At 49.8% G+C, this 22,267-nt stretch overlaps 1 protein-coding gene across 1 annotated transcript in view; it reads right to left on the bottom strand.

Moving 5' to 3' along the window:
* SND1 (staphylococcal nuclease and tudor domain containing 1) overlaps nt 1–22,267 on the bottom strand; it is a 397,553-nt gene that overhangs the window by 333,921 nt on the left and 41,365 nt on the right. Inside the window, exons 5-10 of the mRNA XM_038752145.1 lie at nt 19,351–19,511; nt 18,016–18,107; nt 17,296–17,454; nt 16,110–16,216; nt 13,433–13,523; nt 5,041–5,154 (exon numbers count right to left, since the gene is read on the bottom strand). Coding sequence (XP_038608073.1) covers nt 5,041–5,154; nt 13,433–13,523; nt 16,110–16,216; nt 17,296–17,454; nt 18,016–18,107; nt 19,351–19,511 — 724 coding nt within the window. The remainder of the gene's footprint in view (nt 1–5,040; nt 5,155–13,432; nt 13,524–16,109; nt 16,217–17,295; nt 17,455–18,015; nt 18,108–19,350; nt 19,512–22,267) is intronic.

Raw genomic sequence — 22,267 nt, 5'->3', positions numbered from 1 at the left:
TTTGATCACATCACACTCCCTCCGCAAAATGTCTCCATCGGAGACCGGTGATGTGCCACATCCCATTTCAAAGGGCTCTTGCTTTTCCCAAAGGTCCCAAATGCCGGGTTGGGGTCTAGAGATCTCTAATTTGCTATTTGCCTTTTGCTCCTGGTCACGAGCTGGAGATCACAAGCAGAGGAGTTATTGATTTGCCCTCAACGTAATTTAGGTGTTGCACACTGGTGCTCTCTGGTGCTGTGCACTTCCTCAGCAGATTCGGTTTGTTTTATGTTCTGGGGAGCCGCTCGGGTCAGCTTGCTTTTAAGATTCAGAACTGGAAAAGGTCGGGTTCAAAACTGCTTTTAATTGTGTGTCTGAATGGCCAAGCACCCCTAAGCCCTGGGGTAAAAGGAGCCAGCTGTCCACTGAATGGAGTTATTAGCACCTGCCCAGGCCCAATTTCCTACTGGAAGTGCCAAGGCCCCTGGGGAAATACTAATAAGGACTTCACTGTGGTTTTCATCCTCCATCCAACTGTCTGCAGAAAAGGCTGGGTGGGGTTAAACCTGGGGATGATGCTTTAAAAAAAAAAAAGAAAGAGGAAAAAAAATTGAAGCGAACCTAGAGTAAAGAGCCAAGCAGAGCAGTATGATTGTTGAAAACGGCCCCCTTAGTACCTGTCTGAACCTTTCAGGGTGGGAGTCATGAATGCCAGAGAAACCCAGGACCAAATTGGAGAGTGGGATTTATAATGGAGATGAATGGAGCAGGAGGTTTCTGAGGCTGGCAATGGATTCAGCCTCCCACAGAAACTGGTTAAGAAACTGCCCGCAGGCCAGGGACTCTACCCCGTCACTGAGGCCAGAGCAGGGGGTGATTAGAGAGCAGACCCATGGAGACTTGGTATTTCCCCCATTCTGATGTTTTGCCAGTTCAAATGTAAAGTCATTAACATCTCAAGGTGAACCTCAGCTTTGTCCTCCTTTCCCAACAATGCCAGCCCTGAGAAAGACAGATGCCTCTGCTAGAGAATCAGCCAGCATCCCCTTTGTCATTAATGCTCACGTGGCACACAAAGCTGGCCATGGCAGTAGAGCAGCTCCAGATCTAAGCTGCCCGCTCTCTAGGAAGCCCTGACACCATCCAGCAGGACATCCCCTTTAAAAAGGAAAGATGAGGTATCTGAGTGCTGTCTCCTACTCCAGGGAAAAAAAGTTCTCTTGTGATAACCACTAGCCAAACACATGACACTCTTTTCACCCCCCAAGCTGATACTGATACCCTAGGCCCAATAAAACTATCTCCAAAAAGGAAATGGCCACTTCCTACAGATCATCTAGGTCAATGGTATCAGCTCCAGGGAAGTCAACAGACCTAAAATCAGTGAATGCCTCCTTTTACCTCCCTGCCCTCACACCTCCTATCCCCCTCAGGTTCTCATGGTGTGCTTTTTGACTTCTGGTCTTTGACCAAAATCCAGAACCAGTTCCTTACTACTAACTTGGTACTCTCCCAGTATGCTTTTTGACTTCTGATCTCTGACCAAAATCCAGAAAGCAGCTCCTTGCCACAACTTGGTACTGCAGGAAGAGACCGCCCAAGGTAAAAATAGCTCCTTTGATCATGCTGAGTTGCCCAAAGCTCTTCACATGGCTGCTGCAATTACACAACATCAAAGGAACTAGTTAATGCCTTGGGCAATATTTTATTGCTAATGCCCTCTAATGCCCTCACACCTACTTGACACTTGTAAAATTTTTAAATGGGAGGACAGGCCTATGTGCTCATAAAGGGACCAGCCCTCCCCATTCCAAAACATAATGTGTCGCTATGTGCTACACTATGCATCAGACAGTATATAGTATATGGAGAAGTAGCATGGCACAGTGGATAGAGCACGAGCCTGGGAGTCAGAAGGTCATGGGTTCAAATCCTGACTCTGCCACTTGTCTGCTGTGTGACTTTGGGCAAGCCACTTCACTTCTCTGGGCCTCAGTTCCCTCATCTCTAAAATGGGGATTGAGACTGTGAGCCACACGTGGAACAGGTACTGTGTCCAACCCGATCTGCTTGTATCCACTTCAGTGCTTAGTACAGTGCCTGGCACACAGTTACGCGCTTAAGAAATACCATTATTACTATTAATAATATTATAATTATTAATAATTATTATTGTATGGTTCAAAGTAGACTAATGAAGCTCTCAGGGGTGGACTAAAGGCAGCATAAAAAGGATATCCCCTCTTATAGCTGGCTCTCGCCTGTCTACAGGGGAGCTAAGAAGGTACCTTTATGTCCAAGCTAGTGACAGCCACCAAGCTCCATCTGTCTAGCAGCCTCCTGGGGAGCATCCTCATTCCTCATACTACCTGAGGAAAAGGTCTACCGCTTCCTTCCATCTGCCCCTGCCATTTGCAGTTAACCTCCTCTCTCCCAGGCCCTATGCTGCCAATTCTTGCTTCTGCCCAAGTAGCTCCTTTCCATGCTTTAACTTTTCTTAAATCGCATTTCCTCCTTAAAGACTTCCATGACTGAATGAATGCAAGATAGCACCACCAACCTTCCAGGCTCTCTCTGGCTCCTCAATGGTTTAATCGTCATGATCATCATCAGTGGTATTTCAGTGTTTATTATGTGCACAGTACTGTACTAAACGCTTGGGAGAGTACAATACTGAGTTGGCAGAAATGTTCCCTGCCTTTTATGAGAAGTGGAGGCTGCAAAGGGGAAGCCAGTCCCAAATTAGAGAATGACTGTGGTAATTCCTATTGCTACAAAGCTCCAAAATGAACTGCAGTGGAGGGGAGACCTTGGCCCCAACAGCCAACACTGGGACAACGTGTGGTGGCAGCAAAGGCTGGGCAGGAGCTCCCAGCTACTGAAGGAAACCCTAAGACCCTTAAAACTCCCTTTAGGGACCAGAGTGCCCACTCATCCCTATCCCTACACCCTCAAGGAACTCACAGAAACCCTATAAATCAGAGAGTCAGGTTCCCTGGCTCCTTTAAAGGGGGCTGGGACAGGTATGGAGTAACTCCGGGGTTCCACCCATACGGAGCATCATCCGCAGCCCCACCACATCTGGAACACAAAAAATTTCCGTATCTGTAAGTCCCTATTTGTATGAACTATCCTTTCAGGATGCAAGATTGTCATTCTATTCAGATACTGCCTATTGTCCATTCCAGTGCCAAACCCATAGGAAAGCCAATATAACTTGACTGCACCACAAAATTCAAGCTGGGGAAAGACCACAGAATCAAGACCGACTATTACTCCAGTTCTGTGGAGTAGGGGCTGGGAGTGGGGGTGGAGGGAGGTCCAGAAAAGTCCACAACCCAAGGGAAATTCCACACCCCACCCTCAAGGTTTTGGGGAGGAAACATGTCTACCAATTATATTGTCTTGTATTCCCCCATGCATTTTGCACGGTGCTCTGCACACAGTAAGCACTCAAATACCATTGATTGACTGGCTGATTGCAGAGATGCAATCCTACGAAAACCGAAACCTTACCATGAGACGGAACAAATCTCACTCCAAATGGTCACCACTCCACACTGGAAAACCACTTAAATTTTAACACAAAAGACCTCTATAACATGATACTTTGGCTAATAACTCAGGCCCAAAAATAAAGTTCGGGAATCTCAAAGTTGTGGTTGCTGTGGGAACCTTAATTCCAACGGCAAGGCACAGATTCGGAATTGCACACCGCTCTCAGCGCCAATAAAACTGGAGATGTATATTTACTCTGTGCAATGAGGCACAGCTTCAGTCGCTGGGAAGAACTTTAGCTTGGAACTTCCAGGCTTTTCTGAATTTAAATTCTCCACCCTTCCACGGTATTGTTTACCACATCAAACTGTTTCTTTTACCGGAAGAGCAAACCGATTGGCCAGACAGTCAAATGAACTCATTCTGGGTGTGTTCTTAATGCAGGGTCTGAAGAGACAATCGATCACAGCATTTTGATTTTCCCTCTGCTGGACATCCACAGGCCCTGGAACAAACCCCAAGTATAAGTCTCAATTCTTGAAGGCACCGAGGTCTAGGGCAGAAGCCCAGGAAGCCAAGTCAAGCTCGCCAGAAAGGCGAAGAGGAATTGGCAAGTGAGAGAGCAGTGAAAATTGGAGCCCAGGTCACAGAGTTTTCACACAGTGTGGAGTTTTGCAATTTCCCAGTTCCAGCCAACAAGGCCAGTAGTAACTTCTTATCCTCGAGGACCTAATTCGGGGCCTAGTGGAAGCTGTTAAGCACAGAGAAGGCAACAACAAAAATAAAATTGCTTTAAAAGAGAAATGATGCTGTTTCCACCACCTAACCCCTCATAATTCATCCAGATGGATTGTAGGTGACCAGGCTGTCCAGAAACTGCCCATGTGCAGGCAGAAAACCAGCCTCCAGAGTCTTGCTCCAAAAGGACAATTTTTCAGACATGATACACCTGAACATCCAGGCCAAAAGGTGGGCAATTTTGCTGCCACCAGCCCCGGAAGGATGCCCAAATAAGCTCTTGGAATGTCTGCCTGCTCCTCAGAGTGGCCACTCTGAGGAAGGAGATGTTCCAGGTGGGCAAGACGGGGAAACTGGAATCCTGAAATGAAAACTGACCAAAGGCAAATGAGAGCCCAGCTACTCCACCAGCTCCTAGCTATGATGCCTTCAAGACTGGGATCTTCCCTTCACCAGCTTGGGGGCAGAGGCATTAAAGGATGCTTGTTAGGAAAACATACCCACTGTCTCACACATAACCTGCCGGGGCCTGATCCTGTGGTGCCAAAGAAGGAAGGCAGCTGCAGGTGCCAACAGAGTCTATGGTGCCAGGATAGAACAGCTGCCATCCAAATGAGGAGAGAGAGTGTTTGTGCGCACACGCACACGTGAGGGCATGCATGGTGGAGGACAACAGAGAGAAGATAAGGCCTTTTGGAAACAGCTGTGCTACTGGTTATCCACGGGAAAGCTCTTCTAGAGATCAAAAGACTTTTTTCCTCTTTCTTCATCTACCACTTTCTCCTCTTCCTACCACCCTGCCCATACCATCTTCAGCCTCACCTGTACGCTGTCCCCCTCCAATCTAGGTGGCCGGATGCTGGACAAGTGGATGGTCTTATAGTCCCCGGAGTTCAACTTCACAACAATGGCATCGGCATTCAGCACCTGCATGACCTGTGGGCAATAATGAAAACAATAATTTTTAAAATGGGCAAATGTTGGAGACCAGTCAGAGGATGTCATCACAGTGCTACTGTTGGTAAAGCAGATTCCAGCAGGGCCACAGGCTGTTAGGCCCTCTAATGGGAAGTCAAGGACATACCTTTCCCCTTAAAATGGCAAGTGTTATCCCTGGGCCTAATTAAAGAGTTTCACTGGTGGAAAGGAACCAGGAAAATACCTAAACTTCAGGGACTGGCACTGCCCCAGCCCAGTGAGGTGAGGCATACAGCCACCATCCTAGCAGAGCAATGTTTTCCCAGCAACAGCCAGAGGGTCGGGATGAGAGGCTGCTATGACCCCGGGGGCAGCCGACATGTTAAAACCATTTACTGGGTGTCCCTTGGAAACAGCCCTATCACCTCTTTAAGTGAACATATTGCTCCTTGAAGGATAAGAGGTGTCTAGTGCACCTGCATGGGCAGACACAAGAATGTTCTACTTGGGTGACGAGAGGGAGGGGCAGCACCACTGCTGAGTCCTGAAGGCTCCCCTGGAGGTAGGTCTGAAACAGAAAATCTTCCACCAAATCCTAGGAGCCAAGCCCCAGGGCCCAGCTCCAGCTGAACCCTTCATTTCAGGGCAATTGGGCCTTGCCAGTAGAGCATCCCTTTGCTTCAGGTTACCTATTGACCATCGTGCCCGCCCACATTATCTGGAGGCAGCGGAAACCAACCCCCTCATCAAGCTGAACAGTGCCAGCCTTCAATCGAACCCCCCTCGGAGCTGCCGAACCGCAGAACAAACTGCAAGTTCAGCTGCACAGCAGGGAGAGACCGGTCAATTTTTTGTGCACGGGACAGAGAGATGAAGCTGGACTCCACTGCAGAGCAGAGGACATCAAACCAACAAGCAGGTAGGATGCTTCCCCCACGTTCGGCTCCTCCCGCAGGGCCCTGGACCTTGGAAATTAAGCCACACTGGCCTTGTTTTCACAGCCACCTTCAAGCAGGCCAACTCCTAACACTTCACAGGGAGCCAGCCAACCTCCCGCCAAGGGGAAGAGAGGTTTTATGGGAAGATCTAGAGAAGAGGTAACAGAATAGAGCAGAGATAGAGTGTGCAATGCAGGATACAGCAGCTGAGGTCCACAAAGCAGCGACGGAGGGGGAAAAAGGCTGGAACACAGATTATCACTCAGGGTCGTTGAAGCAGCTTGAGGATTAATGGTTGTGGACATGGATTGTGTCTACCAACTCTGTTGTATTGCATTGCCCTGTCCCAGGTGCTTAGTGCACTGCTCCGCACACAGGAAATTGCTCGAAGCTCATTCAGTGATTGATTAAGGACAATCGCCACGGCTGGTTAAGAGCAGAAAGGGGGGAGGTCAGGTGCTGGAGAAGGAAGTGAAATGTCCCCCGGACCTTATAGATGGAGGAGCTACAGTGCAGAAGTTAAATTCCCTCCCCAAAGAGACCCAAAATTCAGCCCTTGGAGGGAACTTGAAAGTCACATAGGCAGGGTCACTGAGGCAGGACTCAGCCAGAGCCAAGCTATGGGACAAGGAAATTCAAACACTAATGGAGGCAGAAATTGGGGTCCAGGAGTAAGATAACTTTTCTTACTCGACACCATGTCCATGTATGCTCATTCTCATTCCAGAACATTAGCTTGGTCCCTTGCCAGTGATGCAAGGACACTCCAGTGATCAGCTCTTGGGTAATTCCTCTAACTTTGCCCGCCTGTCCTGTCCTGCCCAGGGGAGGGGAAGTCCACAGTGGAACTGCTCGAACTTTCATCCTGAGCACCTGAGATTAACAAGTGCTAGGAACAGGGACTGCCTTCCCAAAAAGTACCCAAGTCTTCACTGCTCTAACCTGGCTTAGCCACAGCAGCAGCAGATGTTCAGAGCCATAAATTTTAGGCCACGGCAGCAGCCTCTCTCCTAGACATCTCCCTGATTGGAAACGTCCTCTTCAGGAAATGTGCTTTCTGATGCTACCAGTCAAACGAGGTTTGGATTCCTGGTGGTGGGGCTTTGGTGGGCATGTGTGTATTTTTTTTCCTCTAAACTGCGTCATTACTGTCAAGAGAACAAGCAGCTCCCGAGCAGAGACACAGAGGAAGCAATAAAATACAGTATATGGCCATGTACCGGGTAGTAAGTGTAATGCAGAGCGAAACACTTAACTACCCCAGCCTATATGCTCACATCATTACAGGCCATACTTACAGCAGCAATGCCACTACTTATGGTATCTTTCATCAGAACACCTTTAAATGTGGTCACTCCATTCACTCCCGCCACGAGGCACCCTAGCAGCCTGCTGCTGACCTTCATCTTCCACCACGCCACATACCCCGATGCACCCCGACAGCGGCACAAGTTGTCTGTTCAAGCCCAGGTCAAGAGACCTCGGTCTCTCCCGTGTCCAGGGCTCAAGTTTCCTGGTCAAGAGTCATCGGTCTCTCCTGTGTCCAGGGCTCAAGTTTCCTGGACATCTCCAGGGCCCCTGAGGAGTTTGGGGGAAGGACTCGCCAGTGCAGCGAGGCATTGGTGATAAACCAATGGTTCTGGGCTCCCACTGCAATTCCAGGCCCAGTTTCTCCAGTCCCCATGGAGCTGAGCAGGAATAAGGGGTGAGTGGGAGGGGCGGAGAAGAGAGGCTCCAAGGTGCTCCTCAAAGCCCATAGGGATCAGGCAGCTGCCACTGTCTGCTCCCCTAAGAGACCAGCCTCATGGGGAACTCAGAGGCTGATACCAATGCTTTAAACAACCAATGATATTTAAGAAGCACTTAAAGCGTACATCCTGAGTGTCTACAAGTACCATCAATGCACAGATTCGGGGCCTCCCAGCCTAGTGGAAAGAGCTTAGCACTGGGAGACCTGGTTTCTGGTCCTGGCCCCAGCCCTGGCCTGCTCTGTGACCTTGGGCATGATACTGAACCTTTCTGTGCTTCAGTTTTCTCATCTCTAAGATGGGGGTGGGGGGGGGGGGGAGAGAAGAACTAGTCTCCCTCCCTTTTAGGCTGTGGCAAACAAGACTGTGTGTCCAATCTAATTATCTTGTATCTCACTGCCTGGCACACAGTAACCATGTCATAAATATCATCATCATCATCATCCAAAGTCCCTAGGCGGCTACTGAATGTAGCTGCTAGGCAGACCTCCCCATTCCTGTCACTGCCTCTCCTGGGCAGTGCCAGTTGTGCCAGTTCCCCCAGAACTCTCTGCACACAGTAAGTGCTCAATAAATACGATTGATCAGTTGACAGTATTTCAGAAGGGCTTTGAAGACGGGAAGAGTCCAGGCAGAAAGGAGAGTGTGAGCAAGAGGTCAGTGGTAGGACAGATGAGACTGTGGCACAATGAGCAGATCAGCTTCAGAGAAGTGAAGAGTGTGAGCTGGGGGATCCTGGGAGAAAGAGTGGACAGGTCGAAGGGAAAGAGCTGAAATGTGTGTCAAATACAGTGGTCAGGACTTTCTGCTTGATGCGGAGAGGGAAGGGCTATCAATCAGTCAATGGAATGTATTAAGCATATACTGTGTGCAGAGCCCTGTACTAAATGCTTGGTGAGTACAATAATAATAATAATAATAATGGCATTTATTAAGCGCTTACTATGTGCAAAGCACTGTTCTAAGCGCTGGGGAGGTTACAAGGTGATCAGGTTGTCCCACAGGGGGCTCACAGTCTTCATCCCCATTTTACAGATGAGGGAACTGAGGCACAGAGAAGTTAAGTGACTTGCCCAAAGTCACACAGTCACAAAGTCACACAGTTGACTTTGGCAGAGCCGGGATGTACAAGGAGTACAAGGCATCCATGTGCACAGAAGTTTACAGTCTAGAAAGGGACATAGAAATTGAGGGTGTTCAGACATTGAGGGCCTACAGGGAGAGGGTCTCCAAGTGTGACGGCTGCAACAGGATGTCTGTCTGTCATGACTCGGCGGCCAGGAGTCATAGAAGGCCCGTTGTAGTATTCAACTCTACGGGATCTTAACCCAGTGGAGAACAAGTCCCACAGCACTGGCCTGCCTGGCTCCAAAGTGACTCACTGTCAGGGCCCAGAGTCTTCCAGATGCAGTGGTTCCTGGTGAGTACATCACCATCCACAATAAAGTTAGTGCCTTTGCTCTAGAGTCAACAAGGGGTGGGCATGAGAGCTGCAAAATCAATCTTCCCCTACTCTGGGGGAGTGCGGGGGGGGGGGGGTCCCCTTGCTCTCAAGGTTAACTACCCAATCTGCTGCTCATTCTTCTCATCAAAACACTTCCTTCCAGGACTGGCCCTGGTGATTTTCTTGCCATTCCACTCTTCAGCCCAAAGGGCACTCTGTGAAAGTCACCTCAGAGAAGCCAAGGCCCGCTGCTGTTGCCGCCATCAGGATCACTCTTACATTGCTGAGTAAAACGCCTGGAAAAGCCTGCAGCGCAAAAGTCTGGGGGCTGCCAGAAATGGGAACGGTCTTTAGCGTTAGAACCATCCACACAGCAACACAGATTCTCCAGGTGACGGGATGCCCTGCTGCTGGGAACCCCCGTAACAGAACTGCAGCCAAACAGGAACACTATCTGATGAGCAGAGCGGAACGAGAGCCTGCTGTGATCCACTGCCTCGGAGGGAGGCTGCACCTCTGAATCAGGAGGTCCTCGACCTGCTCCGAGCCAACAACAGATCCAGACCCAGCAACCACCAGCAAGCTCAAACCCACTGCAACTAGCTGAGGGGAAGGCCGGCCCTTTCCTTTATGCAGGGCAATGAGGGGATGCACCTGTGTGGCCAAGACGACTTGTCAGGTGTGTGAAATCTGCCAAACCAGCAGGAAGCAGCAGAAGCAGGGGCAGGAGGGCTGAACCACACGCCCTGGGAAGCATATGGCCCCGAACGGCGCACATCAGCAGAAACACCAGGCAGGAGAGCTGGCAGTCCATGACAGGTGGCAAGATCTCAGGCAGAGGTTCAGCTAATTATTCTGAAGTGAACAGCCTCCACGTTAACTTGGGGAGACAGGAGAGTTCTCCCCTGCGCTTCCGTCAGGAGTCCTGCCGCCTAAGCAAATTACGGGGACCGGCCCTTGCCAGAGGCAGGTTCCAACAACGTGCCTGCCTCAGGCATGAAAAAGAACACAATTCACCTACTTTCGGAGCTCTTGGAAATGGGGTGTGTGGGAGCCTGGGGTAAATTCTCTCTCATCCAGATTTGCAAATTCCTGCAAATGCACCCAAAGGAAGGTACGAATCAAAGGTTCCCAAGTCACCCTACTGGTGTGCTCTGCTGGGGCTGGGCCCCAAACATCTAAATCCAGGTTTCTGTGGAGAATTTCAAGCTGGTGCTGCTGCTGCTGCTATGGAGCTTGCAGGAGTCCTCACTGGAACACCACAGTGACAGACGAAACAGTCCCTACAGGACTCTACCTGAGCCACTGCAAACACGGGAGACCACATTTCATAATTTATACTGGGGGGGACGGACGAGCCTCACCGTGCTTCGTGCTCTTAGTTCTGAAGATTCTTTCAATAACCAGTTTAAATTTCAAGCTGTTGCACCTTTCCCTCATTCTGGGAGGTCAGTGTGACAAACTCACCATGGCCAGACTGGACAAGATTTTTTCACCTTGTTGAGGGCCCAGAACAGGAGAGGCACAGAAACTAGTGAAGACAGAACTGAAGGTAAATGCAGTTCCCCACTGCTCTGCTTCTTCCAAGCTTCAGCCTCCGGCCTATAATGAATACAGGCCTCTGGTCCTTGGGATGTACCTGAGGCTTTCTTCCAGGGGTGTGTCCTCCTCCCACTCCCCTACTCTCCACACACAAACAGGGCCCATCACCAGCCTCTGATTCTCTTGCCCGCTTCCTCTGTGGGGAATGGTCAAACACCCTGCATCCAAGTCCAGAGAAGAAAGAGGAATAGGGAGATTGAGCTTGCAGGGCACCTGAAAGATCGTGTAGAATGCCAGTTACAGAGCACGGTAGGCAGCTTTCAGAGCTGGGTCACTTCTCTTCTCAGTTACGACGTGGACATGTTCAGAAGGCAGCCGACCATTCTTGCCTACGGGCTGACTTGAGGGCAGGCTCGGCCATGACCAACGATGGGCAACGCTAGGGACCAACGATAGGGAAGCAGCGTGGCTAGGGAAGCAGCGTGGCTCAGCGGAAAGAGCCCGGGCTTTGAAGTCAGAGGTCATCGGTTCAAATCCCGGCTCTGCCACTGGTCAGCTGTGTGACTTTGGGCAAGTCACTTCATCATCATCATCATCAATCGTATTTATTGAGCGCTTACTATGTGCAGAGCACTGTACTAAGCGCTTGGGAAGTACAAATTGGCAACATACAGAGACAGTCCCTACCCAACGGTGGGCTCACAGTCTAAAAGGGGGAGACAGAGAACAAAACCAAACATACTAACAAAATAAAATAAATAGAATAGATATGTACAAATAAATTAAATAAATAAATAAATGGAGTAAAAAAATATGTACAAGCATATATACATACTTCACTTCTCTGGGCCTCAGTTACCTCCTCTGTAAAATGGGGATTAAGACTGGGAGCCCCACGTGGGACAGCCTGATCACCTTGTAAACTCCCCAGCGCTTAGAACAGTGCTTTGCACATAGTAAGCGCTTAATAAATGCCATTATTATGATTATTTATGGGGGATCGGGAGGGTCAGGGATTACCTGATTTCACAGCTCAGCGGCTTGCCGGGAAAGACGACGATTCGGAGTCTCAGGCCCACTTCCCTGGTCACCGAGGGCACAAAGCTGAGGGGGAATTCCCACCCATTCCTTAGGGGCTTTACTTAAAATCCACCCTTCAGAAGGCAGGTCGTTTCAATCAATCAATCAATCAATCGTGTTTATTGAGCGCTTACTATGGGTGGAGCACTGTACTAAGCGCTTGGGAAGTACAAATTGGCATCACATAGAGACAGTCCCTACCCAACAGTGGGCTCACAGTCTAAAAGGGGGAGACAGAGAACAGAACCAAACATGCCAACAAAATAAAATAAGTAGGATAGTTTCAGCCTTTCCCAAGTGGACAGTGCCACCTTGTGGTTCCCCTGCCGCCTAGGAAAATCCGGGCCTGAGGACGCAGCGAGTTACTATGCAGGAGAGCACTGCCGCTAAATGAGGAATTAAGATCCCTAGGTAGCCCCGGGGATGCAAGCTTTCTGGCTTCTCAGAGGGAGTAAGCAGTAAGGTCATCTGAATAAGGGGAATCACCAGGCAGCCTTCAGTCTTGTCTTCCACTGGCAAGTCCGGATCGAACTTCCCTAAAGATGTGGCGGGGTGGGGGGCACTCCCCTCCCCTCCTATCCCATATTTGTTACACTTCTGACACTTCCCTCAAGGCATTAAATCACACAACTGACAGAAAACACCATTCAGGTGTCCCTAGGCGGAGCCAAAAATTTACAGGGGGAAGGGTTTTTGAAGAGGAAACCTTTTCATCGTCATCCTCATCAATCGTATTTATTGAGCGCTTACTATGTGCAGAGCACTGTACTAAGCGCTTGGGAAGTACAAGTTGGCAACATATAGAGACAGCCCCTACCCAACAGTGGGCTCACAGTCTAAAAGGGGGAGACAGAGAACAAAACCAAACATAGTAACAAAATAAAATAAATAGAATAGATATGTACAAATAAATTAGAGTAAAAAAATATGTACAAACATATATACATATATACAGGTGCTGTGGGGAAGGGAGGGAGGTAAGATGGGGGGATGGAGAGGCGGACGAGGGGGAGAGGAAGGAAGGGGCTCAGTCTGGGAAGGCCTGCTGGAGGAGGTGTTTCATAGAAGCACAAGGTGTAAGCCCTTTGGTAGTTGGTCCATCCCAAGGGACAACTGGAGGCAACAGTTAGGGCAGCGACATCTCTCAAGCGGAGAGATCAGAACTAGTGGGGCCAAAGTGATCCCGGCAGCAACCTCCAAAACCTCGAGACAAGAGGAAATCCCTGGGGGAGAGGGCGGCCCTTTTTCCAATCTCCCAAAAGCCCTCCAAGGGGGAGAACTGCTCTCTTGGTGATGTTCTCAATGCAGCTGCCCCCAGTCGGTTCCTGGCATCTCAAGCAATGCACATGGCCCGCTCGGTGGGGAGCTACAGTCGACTGCAATCCGCTCCAGCAGGAGTGAGGCAAGCCGCCAGTTCTCCGCCAAGCACCGAAGCGTGGTAGGCGGCCCTGGATGGCAATCAGAAGCCAGAGCTCTTCTGGATGGGCATACCCTGCAATGCCCACGGGTTGCACCCGGCCGGTCCGAGGTGCCTGCTGACTCACCTTGGCAACGAACTGCTTGTCCTTCTGATCCAGATTGGCCGTAGGGGCCACGTAGTCCCTCCAGATTCTCAGCTTGCGCTCCTTGGCGAACCTGGCCAGAGAGAAAAGATCCTTCACCATCCAGGCAAGACATACCGAATACGCTCTCCCGCAGCCTTGCCACCCACTCCGGTGACCAGCCGGTCCAACCTCCTCCCCGCCATCCCTGCCATATGCACTAGGGTTCTGGGAGGGCCATCTTTTGGGAATGTCAGGCCAGCTGGCAGGAAGGGCAGAGAGGCTACAGAGATATGCAGACAGGCCTTAACTCTTTTCACTATAAATTCCAATTCCCACCCCAGGCAGTGGTCCTGCTCCCGGCCATCAAAACCACTGCCCAGTCCAAGCTGAGTTCCATCCATTTGGTCTGCTCGAGGTCTCAGTTTCCCAAGCCTGGAACAGGACAGGGAGTGGCCAGGTTCCAGCCCTAGAGCTAGCGGGCTCCCACTTCAGTCTTGCAGCTGCCCAGACTTCAGGGCAGAGCCAAGGGTGTCTAGTGAGAGACAGGAATTTGAATACAGCAAGCAAACTGCCTCATCTAGTTCCAATCAAATCCTTGAGTTGGCGATGGGACCAGTCCGATTCCCGTCAGCAGCCGTCAACCCAACCCCACCCAAATCTTAAATCTGATCCCAAGGACTCTGGAGGCAGGATCACCTCTGCATCCAACAAAAACTCGTTACCATAGGCTTTAAAACACTCAAACACCTTGTCCCCTCCTACCTCACCTCCCTGATTAACTACTCCAACCCAGGCCGCACCCTTCACTCCTCTAATGCCAACCTTCTCCCTGTACCTCATTCCCCCCAATCTCATCGCCGACCCCTCGCTCACATCCTTCCTCTGGCCAACAATGCCCTCCCTCTTCATATCTGACAGATGATCAGTCTCCCCACCTTCAAAGGCTATTTATTAAGAGCCCATCTCCTTCAAGGGACCTTCCCCAACTGAGCCTTCATTTCTTCTTCTACCACACCCGTCTGCATCACCCACGCACTTCCATTTTCACCCTTTATTCACCCCTCCTGCAGCCCCTTGACACACATCTACATACCCATAATTTATTCACTTAATGTCTGTGTCCTCCTCTAGACTGTAAGCTCATTGTGGGCTCAATGTACCCACCAACTGTTAAACTGTACTCTCCCAAGCGCTTAGTAAAGTACTCTGCACACAGTAAGTGCTTAGAACAGTGCTTTGCACATAGTAAGTGCTTAATAAATGCTATAAAAAAAAAGTAAGCACTCAAATGATTGACTGATTCAGGCCATCAGTTCCAGGACTCCCTCCCCTAGATGTTACAAAACCCTCCAGAACTCACAGAAGCTGGTGTGGCTAATAAACCTGGATTAAGAGCTGCTACATTCCCAGGGAAAGGATCAGGAGGAACGGGAAATGGGATGCCCGGTCAGATGCCCTCCAGCTTCCCATAAGAACCATTAAGTTTCTTTCAAACTGCAGAATAACCTAGTGGGAAGAGCATATATGTGGGAGCCAGGAGCCCTAGGTTCTAGTCCCACATCTACATTGGCTTGCTGTGCAACCTTGAGCAAGTCACTTAACTGTTCTGTACTTCAGGTTCGTCGTCAGCAAAATGGGAATAGGTGACTCTCCCTACCTCAAAGGTAAAATGAGGGATGGTAAAATGAGACCACTGAATGTGAAAGGACTTTCAAAAAATAAAATACTACAAATTCAAAGATTTACTTTGAAATAATAGGGCTCTGATCTGCAAGTCTAAGGCACCCCAAACGGGGTCAGCACTGTACCTGAGGGAATAAGGGAAAATATTCAACCTCTAAAGAGTGGAGGCATTCATTCTTTCAAAGGATAGTGGAAAACGAAAATAATCCTCTACTAGTGCTCCAGTGAGTAAAGCACAAGACCCAGAAGCCAAGCTGTGGGCTTCTCCCTAAGACCAACACCCCTCCATGGCCCCCAACATCCTAGTTCCAATCCCATCAAGTTTACCATTAGGTGCTGAAATCAGATTTCCAAAACCCCCCAGGCAACTGATCATCCTCAAAAGTCACAATTCAGAATCCCCAAAAAAGCAAAGTCCTGTCATGCTTGGGGGGGGGGGGGGGGGGGGGGGGGGCGGAGAATGAGCTCTGGGGCCGGGTTTAGCACTTGAACAGTTCAGTCCTGAGTCAGAACGATTCAAACCTGGGAATTCCAATCAAAGGAATCTTCCTGACACAATACGCATCCAAAGACACCCCCTTCCACACGTGTGTCACCCCCTCCGCCCGACCTTTACAAGAGGGCCAACATTCTGACGGGGGCAGCCTAACAGTGGGAAAGTTGGCCTTCAGTGGGAAGATGCTGTTGCGGACACAAGCGTGAATATCCTGGAAAGACTCTCCTGGAAAGACTTGTGCATTCTGTCCGTGATAATACAGCCTTCTGCCATTCAGATGAGCACTGGTCAGGCCACAGTGGTCAACAGTTAAAGGCTTTGCCCGATTCATCACTAACAGAACGTGTCTGGAATAGTTTTTACAAAGATGGTGAATGCCTGCGCTAAGCGCGATGCTCTTCTCCAGGCTAAAGAATGGAGTAGATGATCTCGCCCCCTCCTTCCAGCTCCCAACAACATTTAATCACACTCAGCCAGGCACTAGTAGGCCTAGGTTACCTCTCGGCGGCCCTCAGCTTCTCCGCTCCTCGTGTGTACACGGCAATGGACCAATCCACACAGCGGGCAAAACCTTCTTTCAACAGAAGCTCTGTGATGTTCCCATTCTAGAAGAAAAGAGGGCAAGTCAGAGAGGTGAAGCAGGTCGAAGATCCAGTTACAGGGTGAGGGTGTTTTTGCTGCCTGAATTTTTCACTTCAAAGTCCCACATTAAGTACACCACCAGGCAGTTTTTCCTCGGTTCTCAACAAAAGCCCAGGAATCACAGTGGCAGCAAGTACGCCCGGATAATACTCACTGGCTTCGCCATCCACCTTGTCTCACCTCCTCCCCCACGTCTGACCTCCTCCACTGCCAACTATATGAACCTTGAGGCAATTCCCAGTGGTAGGAATGAGTGAGAGCAAATCTACCAGCATCCCCAGGCATGAGCTGTCACTCAAGACTCGGGAGAAAAAACTTGGTACATTCCAGAACTGTACTCAGTTATGGACAAAGAAAAAGGAAATACTTCCTATACCTACCCATCTTTTGAGGGCCTGAAAGTCCTGCATGTTTTAAGGAGACACCTCGCTCTGTTGGCCTTTTTAAATTTGGGGGTTTGTTTTTGTTGTTGTTGTTGTAGTTTAATCAGCCAAGCAGCATACCCCTATAGCCAGGGACTGTGTGTGGACGAGAGATCATCATCATCAATCATATTTATTGAGCGCTTACTGTGTGCAGAACACTGTACTAAGCGCTTAGTACAGATTGAGAGATCAATGAGAACTAGCAATTCTCCAGGTCAACTAAGGAAGAGTCCCATTCTTCCAACAGCCTGAAGCCCTGTAAGTCAGTTCAAGGGCATTTACAGATGGGAAAATCCTAGAGTGAGCACCCTAACAGTCCCCCGACAAGAAGAGTGGGATTTGCCATGTCTCTAGCTCATCTTCCAGAGACCAACCACTGCCCTCTTTGGCAGTCATTACAAGTAACCCTCTTCCTAACTCTCTATTGCCCCGCTACTTTGAGGACAGCATTCCACCTCAGGATCCTTCATTACTACCTAAATAATTGACTCCTCAGATATCCCAGACAAGCTCCACTAAAAAGGAATCCACCAAGCTGGTGAAGGGCAACAAAAGGCCTCCCTCTCCTCCGCCACTTCTTGCCCCTTCCCCACCCCAAACAGCACAGTGGCCCTTACCGGGTGCAGGATGGTGCCCAGGACATTCTGGTTATGACAGCTCTCCAGGATGATCTGCACATCTCTCTGCAGGAGCCGGGATTCAGTAAAGAACTTGGCTTCAGCTGCAAATGCCTCGGGTGTCTCTGTGCCATCTGCCTCTCGCTTAAAAGTCGGGCACTGCAGAGGAAGCATCGACCAGTCAAGTGGATGGGGGGACTCCTCGGGGCCTGAGGCACCGGAGCAGAAAGGCGTCTAGAGGCCTGGCGGACTGGACACCGCCCAGCTTGTTCAGAGGCTAGTCCAGTCCATTTCTGCCACTCGGTGACCAGGGCTCCCTCAACTAACGACGGGGGAAGTGAGAATAAAAGTAGCTCTTCACCAGCCAGTGCCTGTTCCAGCTCTGCTAGTCCCGGGCACTTTGCGGTTTAACGAGCACCAGCGGGCAGACCCCAGAAACTCCAACCCCATCCCCCCCACATTCACATCTTCCTCAGCAAACATTTCCCCACCCTCCAATGAGAGGCAGAGGCAATGGAGGGAAAGAGTTTGATGGACCCAAGTCCAACTCTGTGCAACAGCAACACTGTTGAGGCTGGATTGGGAGGCCTGATCCCTGGTTGAGGACGGCCACAGAAAAGGGGCCAGAGCATGGCACTGGAGACTCCTGCAGACAATGGGCAGGGACTTGGGCTAGATAAAAGTTCCCTGCCCACCCCTAGTGCCCAATCACAGCCTGACCTTGATCCCAGAGAGCATGACTGTGACAAGGTAGTACTCCGGGAGAAGCAGGGCCCTGACCACGCTGCCGTCTCGCACGTGCTCGATGATTGCTGTTGAACAGAAGGAAAGGGGTAAGTCTTCCTCAACCTCAAAGGAGCATTCATTCAATTCATTCAATCATATTTCTTGAGTACGTAGTGTGTGCAGAGCACTGTACTAAGTGCTGAGGAGAGTACAATATAACAATACACAGACACATTCCCTATCCACAATGAGCTTACATCTGGAGGCAGAGAGGCAAACATCACTACCTAGGAGGGAATCAGCTACAACTCACCTAGACCAGGCTAACAACCCAGATAGGACACCCCATTACAGAGCGCATCCAAAAATCTCCCTGCATGAACCACCCGATCTAAGAATGGAGACAAGATCAGCGCCAGGCCGACAACTCACCTCCAAGGTCACTAACTACCCTTGTTTACGGCCCAGACAAAGACCTGTCTTGAGCAAGCACAGTGCCAACACAAGATTATGTACATATCTTTAAATTATTATATATTATTTATTCCTATTAATGTCTGTCTCCCCCTCTAGGCTATAAGCTCAGCATGGGCAGGGAATGTATCTGCTAATTCTGTTGTACTATATTCTTCCAAGTTCTTAGAACAGTGCTCTGCACACAGTAAGCACTCAATCAATGCCACTGACTGAAGACTGAGCTGAAACCAATTTAAAGGAGAGATATGAGAGGATCTGGGAAGAATTTATAGGACTGCTTTGGGTTACATCAGGACAGCCTAAATGAGAGAAGAACTGAGCAGTTGATAATCCAGTTATTTGCTCTATATAAATCATCTAAATCATTCAGGTCAAAAACATCCAGTTCGAACTCATTATTCTTGGAGGGCTGCCTACATGGAGCTACAACAATTGCTCAATCTTCCACTGCACTTGGACATTCAGGCCCAGCAAGTACTATGCTTGGCTGGAAAACACACAAAGCCTAGGACTCGGGGGGCGGGGGAGGTCTGATAACAGGGTAAGAGAGAAATCACAAATTATGCAAAGGGAGACTGGTACCTCAACCTACTGGGCCGACAACGGCACCAGAATTTTATAGTTACCATCTAGGTATGAAGTGAACTCAAATTCTTTAGCAACCAACTTGGATTGTCCTACATTTCTGAGCTTCCTTATCGTAGCTTAAACGGTTTCTCCAGAGAAGTGTGTGTATGTGTGTATTTGGGGGGTAGGGGGGCATAAATAACAACTCCTGAGTGGAAACCAAACTCCAAGCTGCCTATGGTCACCCCATATAACTTTTTGCTCAGTCCCCACTAGATGGCTCACCGTTAACGGGCTTCTGGTGCTGCGAGTCTACAAAGTGCCGGGGATTTTCGATGGTGTACTTGAGGTCCCGGATAGTATGAGAGCCGGTTCCCTCGCTCCACATCCCTTTCTTGGCCACCTTTGCCTGGTCCTCGCACTCAGCCAGCCGGTTCTGCTCGGGACTGGAACACAGAGAGAGGGAGAGAAGAAAGTTACTTGGCAGCCAGAAAGAAAGGTGGGTCCACCACCCAGTGCCTACTGGGGTGGCCCCAGCATCATCCCTCACTTGGCCAACGTTGTGCTGTTTAACCAAGATCCTCTTGCTGTATATCCAAGATCCCTTCCTGGAGGGAGGGAGGGAGGACAGAAAGACCGTACCCACCAGCACTTTGATTTCCCAACTTCCAGGCTGGGTGGCAGTTTGAAATCCACAAGTACTTTTAAAGATACACTGGAGACAAGGTCTTGTGAACCGCAGGGGAGTGTAGACGGCCCTCAGTGGGAGTCATCATCATCATCATCAATCGTATTTATTGAGCGCTTACTATGTGCAGAGCACTGTACTAAGCATTTGGGAAGTACAAATTGGCAACATATAGAGACAGTCCCTACCCAACAGTGGGCTCACAGTCTAAAAGGGGGAGGCAGAGAACAAAACCAAACATACTAACAAAATAAAATAAATAGAAGAGATATGTACAAGTAAAATAAATAGAGTAACAAATATGTACAAACATATATACATATATACAGGTGCTGTGGGGAAGGGAAGGAGGTAAGATGGGGGGATGGAGAGGGGGACGAGGGGGAGAGGAAGGAAGGGGCTCAGTCTGGGAAGGCCTCCTGGAGGAGGTGAGCTCTCAGCAGGGCCTTGAAGGGAGGAAGAGAGATAGCTTGGCGGATGGGCAGAGGGAGGGCATTCCAGGCCAGGGGGATGATGTGGGCCGGGGGTCGATGGTGGGACAGGCGAGAACGAGGTACGGTGAGTCCTCATCAAGAGTTTCTATTGAGCACTTAGTACAGTGCTCTTGCACACAGTAAATGCTTTGAAAAATATAACACACAGCAGATACAATCCCTGCCCACGAAGAGCTTCGAGTCTACGGGGGGAGACATTAAGACAGATTAGGGACTGGGGAAATAGTATACTATAAGAATATTTACATAAGCATTGTGGGCTGGGGTGAGTATCAAAGTGTTTAAGGAGTACGCAGTGGGGAGGGTGGATGGAAGAAACAAAGAGCTTAGTCTGGGAAAGCCTCTTGGAGGGGATGTGATTTTCGAAGAGGGGAGAGTAGTGGACTGTCGGATAAGAAAGTGGAGGGAGTTCCAGGACCAAGGAAGAATGGGGGCTAGAGGTCAGTGGTAGGATAGAAGAGACAAAGAGAGAGAGTATGTTGCTGTTAAGAGGAGTGGAGTGTGCGGGTTGGATTGCAGGAGAAAATCAGCAAGGATAGGTAGGAAAGTAGAGATCTGACAGTGTCTTAAAGCTGATGACGAGGAGTTTCTGTTTAATGCGGAGGTGGATGTGCAAGCTTTGGAGACTGAAGAGTGGAGTGATATGGACAGAATGGCTTTTCATGTATGAGAGAACAAAATTAGCAGGGTTGAACCAGCTCTTAAGGACCCTGTGCGTAACGCGGGGAAAACGGGAGACATCCGATCTCGCCACCAGAATCAACCTGCAGAATAAAGCACGGTCAGGGAGCACACAAATAGGGAAGAGAAGTGGAAACTGAGATTACCTTTCCCCAGCTCTCCCAATCAAAGCATCTCCCAATCAAAAGGCTGTATGATCCCAAGACCTGAACAATTCAGGAGAGAAAAGACACTTTTCCCACTGAGAAATTCCTGAATATCACTGGGCCCAGCCAGGGAGAAACCAGCTCACTAGCTCAGAGCAGGGAGAGAGTCAGCACTTGGAAACGAGTCTGATCTCCTGATTAGTGCCTAGGCTCAGGGGCTGTGCCTGGGAGAGACCATTTCAAGTTCTGATCCCAGGAGTAATGGTACTTTGAAGGCACAGCCAGCACCGGGCAGGAGGGTTGCACAAAATGGAGCTTCCAAAACCTAAGGACACGGACCCAACCCCGTCCTCCCTGTCTCCAAGGCACTTGCAAGCACTTAGCTTTCCAAGTAGGTCAGACCTCTCTCTGACTGGGGAGAGAAGGTGGCCACACATACATTTCATGACCCAACGGGGGGAAGGTACGAAGTGTCCTCGAACAGCTACGTGACCGGGGACAGCCAGTTTATAAAACAACAAGGAAAGCTGAACCCCACGGAGACACCTCATGTGAAAATCCCTGACGAAGGCCCCTGGGGTCAGGGAGGGAAAGAGCGGGAGGGATTCCAATTGGCGAAGCAGGGTACTATAATATCCTGCCCGGCCGGAGGTCCTGGGATGTAAGCAGCACTCTCTAAGTCTTATTCACGTCTGTGGGCCGTGCGCTCCGGAAGGCGCCGACAAAGATGAACACCCAGCAGTTGTCGTTGGAAAACCTTTGGCACATCTGCAAAAGTCACCTCCTAAATTAAAACGTGTACTGATGCAGCCGGGAACCCCATCTGCCTCAGTCTGCACCCAGGCCCAAGACAGGGGAATTATGGGTTTTACAGATTCTGAGTGGGCACTCCTCTCTAAGCCTCCACGGGGTCAGCTAGTGAGGCAGGTCGGAGAGCATTCCAGGCCAGAACAAGCCAGCCTAATCTCTCATCAGTCAAGCGGCATATGCAGAACGGGTCTAGCCCTGTCCTCCTCAGCAACTCTAACTGCAATCTCCTGGTGACGGGTGATGACCTAAACAGCATCATCATGGGCTGCTACAATACCAATTCGGCATTTCATGCCTCATAGGCCAGAGTACTAATCATAGCCAGCTGCAATCTCATCCCCCTCAATGAGTCTGAGTGTGGCGTGTGCAATGCACCACGATAA

The sequence above is a fragment of the Tachyglossus aculeatus genome, chromosome 10, assembly GCF_015852505.1.
Source record: "Tachyglossus aculeatus isolate mTacAcu1 chromosome 10, mTacAcu1.pri, whole genome shotgun sequence".
Taxonomy (NCBI): domain Eukaryota; kingdom Metazoa; phylum Chordata; class Mammalia; order Monotremata; family Tachyglossidae; genus Tachyglossus; species Tachyglossus aculeatus.
The sequence above is the reverse complement of the archived record's forward strand: the minus strand, read 5'-3'. Positions and strand labels throughout refer to the sequence as shown.